Source organism: Sceloporus occidentalis, unplaced genomic scaffold (assembly GCF_023333645.1).
Source record: "Sceloporus occidentalis isolate IW3139 unplaced genomic scaffold, rSceOcc1.0.p SCAF_62, whole genome shotgun sequence".
In the NCBI taxonomy this organism is placed as follows: Eukaryota; Metazoa; Chordata; class Lepidosauria; order Squamata; family Phrynosomatidae; genus Sceloporus; species Sceloporus occidentalis.
The window spans coordinates 2731324-2744220 of record NW_028317042.1 but is presented as its reverse complement, the minus strand read 5'-3'; the positions used below and the strand labels follow the sequence as shown (position 1 = coordinate 2744220).

Here is a 12897-nt window from a genome sequence, read left to right as displayed (position 1 = left end):
CCATACTCCTCAGCCAGCCCCTTAGCTGAAGGAGCATTATGGGAGATGTAGTCCTGCAGCAGCTGGAGGGCCGCAGTTTGAGAACCCCTGGACTAGATGCTGTTGAGATGGGGTTCACAAATTCGTTTCTGGGACTCGTTCTCCTTTACTCTGAAGATAAAGTTGTTAATGGCTTTGGCTGTATGTTTGGGGCGATTGCCATTATGCAGAATTAATTTGGGGACAATCAGACGCCTCCCTGATGGTATTTCACGGTGGGTAAGTATCCGCCTGTACTTCTTAGCATCGAGGAGACCATTCATTCTGACCAAATCCTCAACTCCATTTGCAGAAATGCAGCCCAAAACTTGTGAGGAGCCTCCACCATGCTGCAGACACTCGTTCTTGTGCCGCTCCCCAGCCCTTCGGCAAACAAGCTGCCTTCTGCTACAGCCAAATATTTCCACTTCTGATTCATCAGTCACCGTCTGCCGTTTTTCTGCACCCCAGTTTCTGTGTTTTCGTGAATAGTTGAGCTGCTTGGCTTCGTTTCCATGTCGGCGATATTGGCTTTTTGGCCGCGAGTCTTCCATGAAGACCACTTCTAACCAGACTTCTTCAGACAGTAGATGGCTGTACCAGGGTCCCTCTGTTTTCTGCCAATCTTGAGCTAATGGCCCTGCTGGACATCTTCAGATTACGAAGGGAAGTAAGCCTGATGTGTCTTGGCCGGCCATTGCGTCTATGCTCCTCAGCATTGTCTGCTTCTATCTGGAAACCACTGTCTGTCTTAATACGGGAGAGGCCGATGCAGTATAACTCCTCGGGTCTTGTTGCTGGCCTCAGACTTGGTGCGTGACTTTTGACATTAAACTGTTGGTGAGTTTGGATGTTCCTCACCCAGTTCTATTCCTCCTACACAGCTGTTTCTGTTTCAGTTAATGACTGTGTTTCAACCTACATATTACATGACGTTATTTATTTATATAGCACCAGCAGATTCCGTAGCGCTTTACGGTCAGTCGGTAGGATACATTTAAAATCACAAACAATAACAAACCGGTACAAAAGGGGAAGAGGGCTCTGCTTACAATCTAGTCGGTTAAGGGGGAAGTAGACTATAGGGATGAACTGGAGCGGGCGTCTCATCCAACATCAGTGTCTGACCTCACAAATGCTCTACTGGATGAATGGGCAAAAATCCCCACAGAAACTCCCCAAAATCTTGTGGAAAGCCTCCCCAGATGAGTGGAAGCTGTTATGGCTGCAAAGGGGGGACCGACTTCATATTAATGTCTATGTATTTAGAATGTGATGTCATCAAAGTCCCTGTTGGTGTAATGGGCAGGTGTCCCGATACTTTTGGCCATATAGTATATGTGTGTATATATATATATGTATATTTATATATAACTTTCTGTTCCAATTTGCAAAATCATACTATTATACTCATCCTTCTAAATAATGATTCTTAATGCTAAAACAAAGACAAAACTAAACTTTTGTCTTGAAAAAAACCCAAAACAAACTGCTGTCTCCCTCCTCCTGGTGACCTTCCCTCACAGCGAGCTCTTCTATGCAAGCAGCAGTTCGCGATCACAGCCAGCAGAGGGCGCTCATATCCTAGAGCTCCTGTGTAGAGGAGGTTTGATCCTTCCGTTGCGCCGTAGAGTCCTTAGGATTGTGGGAGTCCGGACAAAATGGTGGTGATTACCCTCTGCCGGGCGACCGGTGCCCGAGCAATGTCACGTAAGTCACAGGGCGTTAGAAAGGCCACATAGGAGATCAGGCTTTATAAACAGGGGCAGCAGCCATGGGCACGGCGGAATACATAGGCGGCTGAGCCGGCTAAACAGTAGTATGCGGGTGATTTAAAACCCAGGGCAGAAGCTAAGCCTCTGACAGGCAGTTCATGCATTTGCTTTGTGGAAGGAATTATATACCACAGACGCAGGCTCTCATTAACAGCTCTCCGGCAGTCATGGGGTTAAGCTATATGTTCTGGCATATACCTTGCATGTGTCCGTATTAATGAAGTGTGTGCAGGGTATGGCTATTGCTTGGTATACCTGCTTTTCTACAGGTGACAAAGTGCTGAGTGGCTAACCAGGTAGCCTTATAGTGAAATCCAACTCCCACTATGCATAGCCAGCATCTTCAAAGAAAAGGGATGTCTCTATATATGGCACGCTGTCACCGTGGTACTATACCGCCTTTTCATCTGTTTTACAAAGGGGTCTATTAACTAAACTGAGAGTTTGTGGCTTCAACTCCCTGACTTCATTATACATGGTGAAGGGCCAACGCTAGTGAGCTCTGGCTGCCCTGTATAATGTATAGTTAACCCAGCTAGACTTCTACATCTCCTTAAGCATTGAGTTATGCATTATACAGGGCAGGCCAAGCCCTTCTTGCTGGAGAGACTTGCTAGTGTTGGCCCTTCGTAATGATCGGTGGACGCGCCATTTAGTAAATAAAACCCCAGCGGCTCGTGCATGAAAGGGCAGTCAATTATCGCTTGATTATCTTGTGACACAAAAGCTGTCGTTGATAAATCGTTGCCAAAAAGGTGCTTTAAAGTATTTTGTAATTCATAAGAATGAATAAAATGACAGATCTGCTACCAAAAAGTGACCTTAGTGAACCACTCTCTAAATACTGTGGCACGGGGGGGGGGGGAATTGTGTGTGTGTGTGTGTGTGTGTATATATATATATATATATATATATATATATATATATATATATATATATATATATATTATACACACGCATGGCTGTGCATACATATGGTGAATTCTGTCCTTCTGCTAATCTAATATCTCCCGCGGCAAATAGTAATAGGACCCAAGAGTCGGCTCGTTTTGGGCTGGGAAAGACTGTAATATTTTTCTGGAATATGTCTCTCTATCTATAGTCTTATCTCTCGTTCAGTTTTTATCAGTCGCTTCTCTCTGGAGCTGAAAACATTTGTTGTGTGAAGCCATACTGTGTCATTCAAGTTCTCTCGTTTTGGTTTCTTGTCCAGGTCCTCATATTAAATCGCTTGTGACCTCCGTCCCCGTTGTTCTGCAGCAGAGGAACGTGCACCACGCTGTCATCCCGCACGGGAAAGCCGGGCGCTCCTCGGTTAGCGGGATCGTCGCCACTGTCTTTGGAGCAACAGGATTCCTGGGTCGTTACGTGGTCAACAGACTTGGTAAAGTATCCTAGTTTCAGCTAATGAATGTACCTGATTTATCCGAATACATAAAGCAAATGCTCTGAAAAGTACCCCTCGTCTTATATTCGGTTGTCTAATAATCATACCTCAAATAGAGGTCTGACTTCAAGACTGCAGGGGACACAGATCCTCCTCTCTGGCAGCCGGTGAATGTCTGTGCGCTGCTCACAGACAACCTCTGCTGCTGCCGGGGCTTCTATTCATTCATAGAAACCCTGGCAGAAGTACCGGCTAGCAGCAGAGGTTGTCTGCCCCCACTAGACACCAGGAAGTCTGGAGCACCGGGGGCAATTCTGGGGATACATCGGTGAGTCGGGGGCGGGGGGGGGGGCAGAGTGGCATATAAGAGGTAAAATCTGTGGTATATCTGTGGGAAATAGAAATAAAAACAAGAAATGCACTTTTCTCAATCATATTTTTTTATTAAATATGAAAAAATAGTTTACATGAATTAATATTTACTAGTAAAACTTTTTTCAAGCTTTCCCCCACCCTAAATTAATATTCAAATTTTGGGGGGTCGTCTTATAATCGAGCAAAAACGGTATAAGTGTGAAGAGTACATACAGTATAACAGCTGCCATTGGTGTAGGACGAAGTAGCCGCACGTTCACTTATGCTGTAAAGAAATGAGAGTCTGATTTTGTTTCTAATACCTCCACGAACAATAGATATTTTTTTCTAAAATCTTAGGGCGCATTGGTTCTCAGTTGATCATACCCTACCGCTGCGATCAGTATGACATCATGTATCTTCGACCTATGGGTGATCTGGGACAGCTAATATTTATGGTAAGTATTTTTCCCCAGGTAGTCATTCTGCAAAAGCCGACTTATCTGCTTTTGTGCGAAAGCATCCTATGGGTTCTGGATGCAGCCATCGCATCATTAGTGGAAGGTGATACCTTTTTTGGCCCAACATAGAAGATGATTCAGAGTCACAGACGCTTTCCTGACCTCGGTGGTCTCTACATCTTTGTCTATGGTGTATGACAAAAGGTATGTGGACACCTGGCCGTCACATCTATACAAGCTTGTTGGGCATCCCGTTCCAAACCCATGTGCATTGATATTGGGCAAGAAGGTCTGGCTCCAGTCGGAATTCCAATTCATCCCAAAGGTGTTCAGTAGGGTTGAGGTCAGGGCTCTGTGTGGCTGCTAGTACAAACTAGTCAAACAATGTCTTTATGGCCCTTGCCTTCTCCACTGGGGCTCGGTCTCGCTGGAACAGGAAAGGGTCTTCCCATAACTGGTGCCACAAAGTTGGAAGCAGAGCATTGTCTAAAATGTGTTTTGTATGCTGTAGCAGTAACATTGCCCTTCTCTGGAACTAGGGAGCCCAAACAGCCCCAGATCATTGCCTCCACTGTTATGTCCACATACTTTTGGTCATATAGCGTACATAGTCAAGGTATTGCCTTCAACAAAATATACCATCTTCTTTGACCAAACTTATTGGAAGTTCCACATTCAAGTGGAAGTGAAGTTAACATAATGTCTGTGAATCCTTCGACACTTGGAGCTCATAGTTGGCCCGCTCAGGTCAGTCCTTACTAGATGTGGGTTCTTTTAGTCCAGAACAAATCACGTTTACTGGCTGCAGAGAAACCAGAGCTACAAAGAAGCGATTTGAACAATTCTTCCAAGAAAACCAGAATTTAGCTTTTTTTTTTTGCGGTGTGCTTGTTCCTCGGACGATACTTTCATGCGCATCACGGGAAATTCTTAAATCTGGATTATTTCTGAAGTGTAGCAATTCAAGTTTTTCCTTTCTCCTTACAGGAATGGAATGCAAGAGACAAAGATTCCATCAGGAGGGCCATCGAGAACTCAAACGTTGTCATTAACCTTGTTGGAAGAGAATGGGAAACAAAGTAGGTTTTTTTTTCCATATCACACTTTTTCAACGTTCTCTGGATGTATTTACCGTTCCAAAAATCTATCAAGAGGTCAAGAGTGCGGTGTTATTATCCAATAGCCTGATTAGACTTACGATTAACCTGATGTTTAGAACGTCAATTCTCCTTCCTGTGAGTAGATTGAAAATAAAAGAAATTAGATTAGAAGGTCCATAGAACCGCTGCTTTGGACAGCCATTGCCTTCAAGGTTCATGCGTGCTATTGTTTAAGATCCCATTAAAACTGTGCTTTAATAAAGGTGTTCTGGATGAACGGCCCTTAAATAGTTTAATGGTTTGATACTTGGGGTTGTAACATAATTGAGGGATTGATGGAGTCTGCTCGAAATATTCAATAAAATATATATTTTTTAAATAAATATTTTATTACATTTGACTTTTTTTTTTCTTAAGGAACTTCGGTTTCGATGATGTGTTTGTGAATATCCCAAAAGAAATTGCATCGCTATCAAGACAGGCTGGCGTGGAGAAGTTAATCCATATGTCCCACCTGAATGCTGACATGAAAAGCCCCTCAAAGTATTTGAGGACAAAGGTAAGTGAGATGCCTCCTGGAGCGAGTCTAGCACTTGCATCGACCTCTATGTATTTAAGTGCTTACCCGCAGAGATGGGGACCCTGTTTATAGCATACATAGGGGTAGCGCGTTCAACACGTCGTTACCATTGGAGGCAGGTAAGGGTATTATAATCGTTGGCTCCTATTCAGTGGTTTGACCAACTGCATACAAGTCCTTGGGATGCCTGGACAAGGACATAGAGGTCTGTTCACTGAAAGGAGAGTTGTGTTTCAGGATCTTGGCTTTGTTATACATTATAAAGGGCCAACCACGGTACGAATTATGCTCCAGCAAGAGCTTGGCCGGCCCTTTATAACGCATAACTAAACCGGTGAGATTTGTTCAGTCTCCTCATCCATTGAATTATACAGTATGCAGGGTCAGCTCAGCTCTTCTCGTTGAGTTGAGATCGTCCTTAAATAAACTGAATAGGATTTCATTGCCAAACGTTTTATGAGGGAGGGTGAAAAGGCGAGGGAACTTGAGGACAATGACACCGGCAAACACCCCGCAGTAGCGAAATGCGTGTGTTTCATGTGTTTCACCCTGTTCTTGATTTCCTGCGGTGCGAGTGGGACCTTGATTTGTTTTGTAAATTAGATAAAATAATCAAATCACTAAAGAAAAATGCTGATTTTATTTGTGATTTCGTGTCAGGCTGTTGGCGAGCAGGCGGTGAGAGATGAATTTCCAGAGGCGATTATTCTGAAACCTCCAGAGATATACGGCAGGGAAGATCGCTTCTTCAATCATTATGCAAGTAGGAACCTTAGCTGTGCTCCGGAAAATGCTGGGGTCTCTTTTTGGGGTCTGTTAGGCATAATCTTAATTTACTATTGACTTTGTCTGTGCCTCTCGGCATAATGTAGCCTATTATTAATTAATTAGCTTCAGTAAAGATAAACCTTTTACCCTGCATGTCCTGAATTCAAGACTTGAGCACTGGTTAAGGTTTAAGCCTTTACGTCAGGAAAGCTGGCACACTAGACGGGCCTTAATGGTTCTTATCTGTATCTCTGTTTCTTGCAGACATGCGCTGGTTTGGTGGAGTGCCGCTGATTTCATTTGGTAAGAAGACCGTAAAGCAGCCCGTTTATGTAAGTATTTTTTAGTGCATACTTGGACAGGGTAAAAGCACAGACATCCATACTTCCGTCCGAGTGCATCTGTGTTGTAGAATCTGTCACATCCAGGTAAATCATTCAGGATAGAATGTGAAAAAAACCCACATTTTATTTAATCATCTTTATAAATTATTTAATGCCAGATGTCTGACCAACCCCCCCCCCCCCAGGACATTTTCAGCAGTTCTTTGGTTTAACTACTATTCCTGGGAAAAGTTTTGAAATTAGCCATTCAAAACTATACATAAAAAAATAGAATATGACAAGAATATGCAATTTTTTTTTTCAATCTTACGACACTTTTCCATGTCCCGAAAAATAATCTTCCACGTCTCCCTAACGCGTAAACACCACGTGTGCTAAACGTTCCATGTTTGTTACAAACCCCCAAAGTGCTCAGTTGTTTCAAGCTGATAAATTAATCAAAAATGTGCGATTTCTGGGGATGACTACCCCTAAGCACAAGGTTGTCGCCTATGAGAGGTCATCCCGTGACGGTCATAACGATCAGATCATCCTTATTGGCCAGAGGTGATCTGATCATCGCTAGCCCATTCCCGATTGGCTCTGCAGCAGTTTGAAATTTGGGCAAAATGTGTTTTTTGGGGTTTTTTTTTTCTCTAGCTCAATGCTGGTGCTACGCTGCAACATTACTGATAAAATCCTTAAAAAACAAAAAAACCTGCGTGTGTATATATATGTATATATATGTATGTATATATGTGTATATATATAAAATTTATATCATGTGTTAGCATCTGTAATATAATATTTGAGCCAACTTGATATACTGTGTGCCTCGATTACCATGTTTCTAATCTTTCAGGTAGTTGATGTTGCCAAGGCTATAATGAGTGCCATCAAAGACCCCGACTCACAAGGAAAAACATATGCATTGGTTGGGTGAGTTGGGTTGGGAGATATATATATATATATATATATTTTTTTTTTTTTGTTTTGTTTTTAAGCAGTAGTTACTCAGAGATGTTATAGTGTTGTTCTGTTAATGACGGAGATTTTTAACCCCTTAATGACAATTGCCGGTCCTGGCACGGCACGGAAAAGCATGTGCTTTACGACAATTGACGTGCCAGGACCGGCACGTCTTTAAACGGGTGCAGAAAGCGATCTACTATCGCTTTCTGCACCCAAAAAGCGTTGCTGAATGCCTCGACCTCGAGGCATTCAGCAACGCCGCGATCGGCACGAAGGGGCCATCTCTGGCCCCTCCACGGGGCGTCAACATCCGCCATACTTTGTATGGCGGCGGACGCCCGTTTTAAAAGCGTTTAGGAGGCGATCGACGATCGCCTCCTAAACTTAAATGGTGTCGCTGGAATGCCTCGATCAGGAGGCATCCAGCGACACCAAACACTAACCTTTTGATGGGCTGTGACCGCTCCGGAGAGCGGTCACAGCCGCAGCTGCCGGCAATCTTCGCCATCAAGGAAGATGGCCGCCGTCCTGTAACAGGAACCACAAATTTTAAAAGTTCGCTAGATAGTCCAGACCATCTAGAGAACTTTGGCTCCACTTGCAGGTTGAATACAGGTACTGCATTCACCATGCAAGTCAATGGAGCCCAGCTTTCTAATCACAGTGTGATTAGTAAAAATAAATTAAAAAATAAAATAAAATTAATAATAATTAGAAAAAAATAGTAAAAAAACAGTAAAATGTAAAAATCATTTCCCACTGATGTCACTATCAGGGGAACCTCCAAGTTGAAAAAAAATGTTAAATAAAAAAAAATAAAAAAAATATATATATATATATAAAAAATATATTTTTGTGAGCAAGTCCTAAAATTAGCATATTAGCTTAAAACAATTCTCGCATGGAAAGAGTTAAAATACTGGCATATTAAATGCCCGTGGGGTGTCTACTTTTAAAAAATGTATGATTTGATGGGGTAAATTGAATGGGCCAGGTTCAACAACGTCCCAATTAACACGGGGGGGAGGATGACCACACATCTAATTTCCAATTAGAAAAATGCACACGTACCAAATGTGGCCTTTTAGTTCCCCCCAAAAATGACACACCCATGCATGTGGGGTATCACTGCACTCAGGAGATGTTGCTGAACACATTATGGGGTGTCGTGTGACAGCGGCATATACCAGGAGCTGTAAATTCATACATAAAGTAGGTGTGTGTGGGAAAAATACACACACAAAAATATTACTGCAAACTTTGAAAAAATGCTGGTGGTAAAATATGTGCATGCAAAGAGTTAAAATACCAGCATTTAAAATACCCTGTGGTGTCTAGTTTTGAAAAATATATGGTTTTGTTGGGCACACTGAAATGGCCTGGCTCAAAGATGTACCAAATAGGGCATGGGCAGTGGATCCCAAATGCCAAAGTTCAACATTGAAAAAAGCGCATGCCCCAAATGTGGCCCTTTTGCCCCAAAACAGCCAGGCAAAATCATTCATGTGGGGTATCGCTGCGCTCAGGAGATGTTGCTGAACACATATTGGGGTGTTTTGTGATAGTGACATAAACTAGAACATTTTAATTCATACCTGAAGTAAAATGTGTATGACAAAACAAATGCAAAAAAATGACTACCATAAAGTTTGACAAAGACTGGTGGTAGATATGGTGCATGGAAAGAGTTAAAATACTAGCATTTGGAATACCCTGGGCTGTCTAGTTTTCAAAAATATATGACTTGATGGGGTAAATTGCATTGGCCGGCTTCAAAGATACCCGAAATGGCACATGAGGGGAAGAATTACCAGATTTGGAAAAAATGGCTTTGAAATAGCAAAACGCTACCTGTACTTATTGCCCCATAATGGGTAGAAAAAAGCAAAAAAACATAAAAACATTGGGTATTTCTAAACTCAGGACAAATAGTAGAATCTATTTAGCAGGTTTTTTCATTACCTTTTATAGATGAGTAAAAGATTTTTCAACTAAAAGTTAGAAACAGTCATTTTTTTCTAAATTTTTCACCATATTTTATAATTTTTTTAATAGTAAATAATATGATACAATCAAAACAATGTCATCTAAAGAAAGCCCTTCTTGTCCTGAAAAAAACAATATCTAATGTGTGTGGGTTCAGTAAACGGGAAAGAAGAAAATTACAGCTAAACACAAGCAGCGCAGAAATGTTAAAAAGGCCATTGTCACAAAGGGTACAAAAAGTAAAATCAGCCTTTGTCTCGAAGGGGTTAAACTTGTCACCAATTGATACTTACAAAACAGAATGAAAATATGCATCTCCGCAGTGGCAGTTTCTTTATTTTTTTTATTCCATTTCCAGAATGCCATCATTTATTACGTCATGGATATCTGGATATCTGACACTGATGTTGTATGGAAGAAGTTACTGAGATCATTTTGTAATCTTTGTATATATTGTTGTAATTCATTTGTATCTGCGGATCATACCGAAGCCCAAAAACACAGAATACAAATCAAATCAACCACTCCTAGTAAATGTGTTGGTTTTAAGCATTTTAAAGTGACAGTATCATGTCCCCGACATCTTCATCAATAAAGACTGCAAGTTAAAGTACTTTCGTTACCCATTAACCGGGAGCGCAAAAGGAGAACGTCCTTTATTGTTTGTCTCTTTGACCGTTTCTTCAGGCCTAACCGTTACCTGCTCCACGACCTGGTAGAATATATCTTTGCAGTTGCCCACAGACCTTTTGTTCCGTATCCAATGCCTCGTCCCCTTTACCGGTAAGTCAACTCCAACGCTCCAGGAGATATAAAGCAAATAATGAACTTACCTCTATGATTATTATTATTATTTATTGTTTTGTCTAGCGCCATTAAATTCCATAGCGCTGGACAAGTGGATCATTTCAAATAACATTTGAAGGAGAACCCTATTTTGTCTAATGCCATCTAGTTTAACTTACTTGGGATATAATATCGGCCGTCATGTTTCTAATTCCATCAAAAGGTGTAATACATTTCAGCGTGGCATAATATACATCGGTCCCCCAAACACACAAGCACTTGTGTTCCTATAAGTTCTGAAAAGAGTTAACATTTTAAAAGCTGTGTATTCTGGAAATAAGCAGAAACAAGTGGGCCAAAAAGAACAAAGTATACATTTTTTTAAAAAATCCGTGAGCGTTCCCTCTAGTGGCAGTTGCCGCAAACTACAGTTGAAGCATTGCTCGTTATTGAGAGATTATTATTGTTTTATAATCAGATAATAAGGAAATATGCGGAACTGAGTATAATTTATTGCTCGGCATCGCTGTGGACCATTGGATAAAGCAGAGCAATGTAACGAGTTCACGGTGCAATACTTAAAAAGCATATTTTATGTTTTTTTAATATATATATATTTCCTATTCTGCATATAATTTTAGATATTAGGCTTCTATTTATTCTATGTATTTTTTTTTTTTTTGGGTCACTTTACTTTTAAACATGAATCATGGTCCTGTGTTCAGTTAACCCTTTTTATCTCTCCCGCCTTTCACATTTAGCTTAGTTGGAAGATTTTTTGAAGTAAGCCCCTTTGAGCCTTGGCTAACCAGAGATAAAATCGACCGGGTAAGTTCTTGTTACTTTCATCGTGCTCGCTCCGCCTCTGCTTCTTGGGCTCGTCTCTCCTGTTTTGATGAGTACTGTGCACCCGCCGGAAAACAGGTGGCTTTTGGGACGTGATTTCAGCTTCTAACGTTTCATGAGCGTTTCACGAGAGTTCTATTTCACACGAGTCGTTTGTGGTCGTCTTTGTCGCGGGAAGTGAAGAATGATCTGGCCTGCGTATTGCCCGTGTCGCTGTGTTATCGCTAGGCAGTAGCAATAATAATAATAACCTGCGTTGCTGTGCGATACACAGACTCCCGTAACACAACAGTGAAATCAAGCTTACCTGAAAATGTAGTCCTAGATTTAGAAAGTGTTTTATACACAGGTGTGTGTTATATCTGCATTTTTTTTTAGGATTAGTAGTATAGAGTAAAATATGACCCCCCCCCCTTCTGATATATGGCAACTTAGGTGCCGACCGAGTGGTAAAAAGTTGCCAAGAAATAGTAGGTTAACTTTATTTACTGTTGCCTCTGTGAGAACTATAATATTTGACTCCCCTAAGCATTCATTTTCAAAATGTTATTTTTGTCTGTTATGTTGTCATATTGCAAAAGAAACGCTACATTGCGTAAATGTACATTTAACCCCTTCAAGACCGGGGCGTCTTTGATGATGCGCGATCCAGCGTCGCTTTGAACGATGGGATCGCGAGGGGATGGCTGCTACTAACCGATGGGTGACCCCAGCGATCCGTGGCAGCCAATCCCCCTCAGTTCCGTGCGGGGGATCGCTTCTGAAGCGAATCACGTGTACGGAACTAGAAAATTTAAATGGATAAGCAGTCTCGATGGGGTTAAACAAATACAAAACATTTCTAAGATGGCCTTTTACATCCCTTCACACCAGCTAATAATTGATTTTATTGGTCTCCAGTTCCATACTACAGACAAGAAGTACCCAGACCTCCCTGGTTTGGAAGACCTTGGCATTGTGCCGACAGCGGTGGAGCAGAAAGCCATCGAGGTCCTGCGTAGACACCGTAAATACCGCTGGCTGGAGGCTGATCTGGAAGAAGCAAAACCGGCAACTCCTGTTACCTATTAACACACAATCCAGGATGCACTTGATTATGGAAACCGTGTTTTCCCTTCTCAACTGTTTGTGAAAAAGCAGATTACACCAATTGTGTACATAAATAAAAGTGTTAAATATATACGTATGCTGTGTGCGTCTCTTATGTAGAATGTACATTTAACGTCAACGTTATTGGCATCCTTGAATATTTTGTACATCAAAAAAGAATATTTCCTGGAAAAAAGCGTGCGGTGAAACAGTTTTGGTCGATATACACATACGTTTGATAAAGAACAGTATGGATTAATTAATGACAATGTCTAAAACTGGAAACGTTGCCGTGACGCCGCTATTGGCACCCTGTTGAATAATTCAGATCCACTAAAAAGTCATTGATGTGAAGTTAGACAAAGATAAATTAATCACAGTCGAGTCATGAATTGACCGATGATGGCTTTAATGCTTAATAAGGTCACCGGCATTCTGCCCCAACCCGCGTT

At 41.6% G+C, this 12897-nt stretch overlaps 1 protein-coding gene across 1 annotated transcript; it reads left to right on the top strand.

Moving 5' to 3' along the window:
- Nucleotides 1–1679: 1679 nt before the first annotated feature.
- LOC149287298 (NADH dehydrogenase [ubiquinone] 1 alpha subcomplex subunit 9, mitochondrial-like) lies at nt 1680–12427 on the top strand. The gene is made up of 11 exons (XM_089493085.1): nt 1680–1728; nt 3007–3177; nt 3895–3992; nt 4983–5074; nt 5513–5654; nt 6336–6438; nt 6708–6775; nt 7629–7705; nt 10412–10507; nt 11272–11338; nt 12257–12427. The coding sequence occupies exons 1-11, from the start codon at nt 1680–1682 to the stop codon at nt 12425–12427; spliced, it is 1134 nt and encodes a 377-aa protein (XP_089349211.1).
- The last annotated feature ends 470 nt before the right edge of the window (nt 12428–12897 follow it).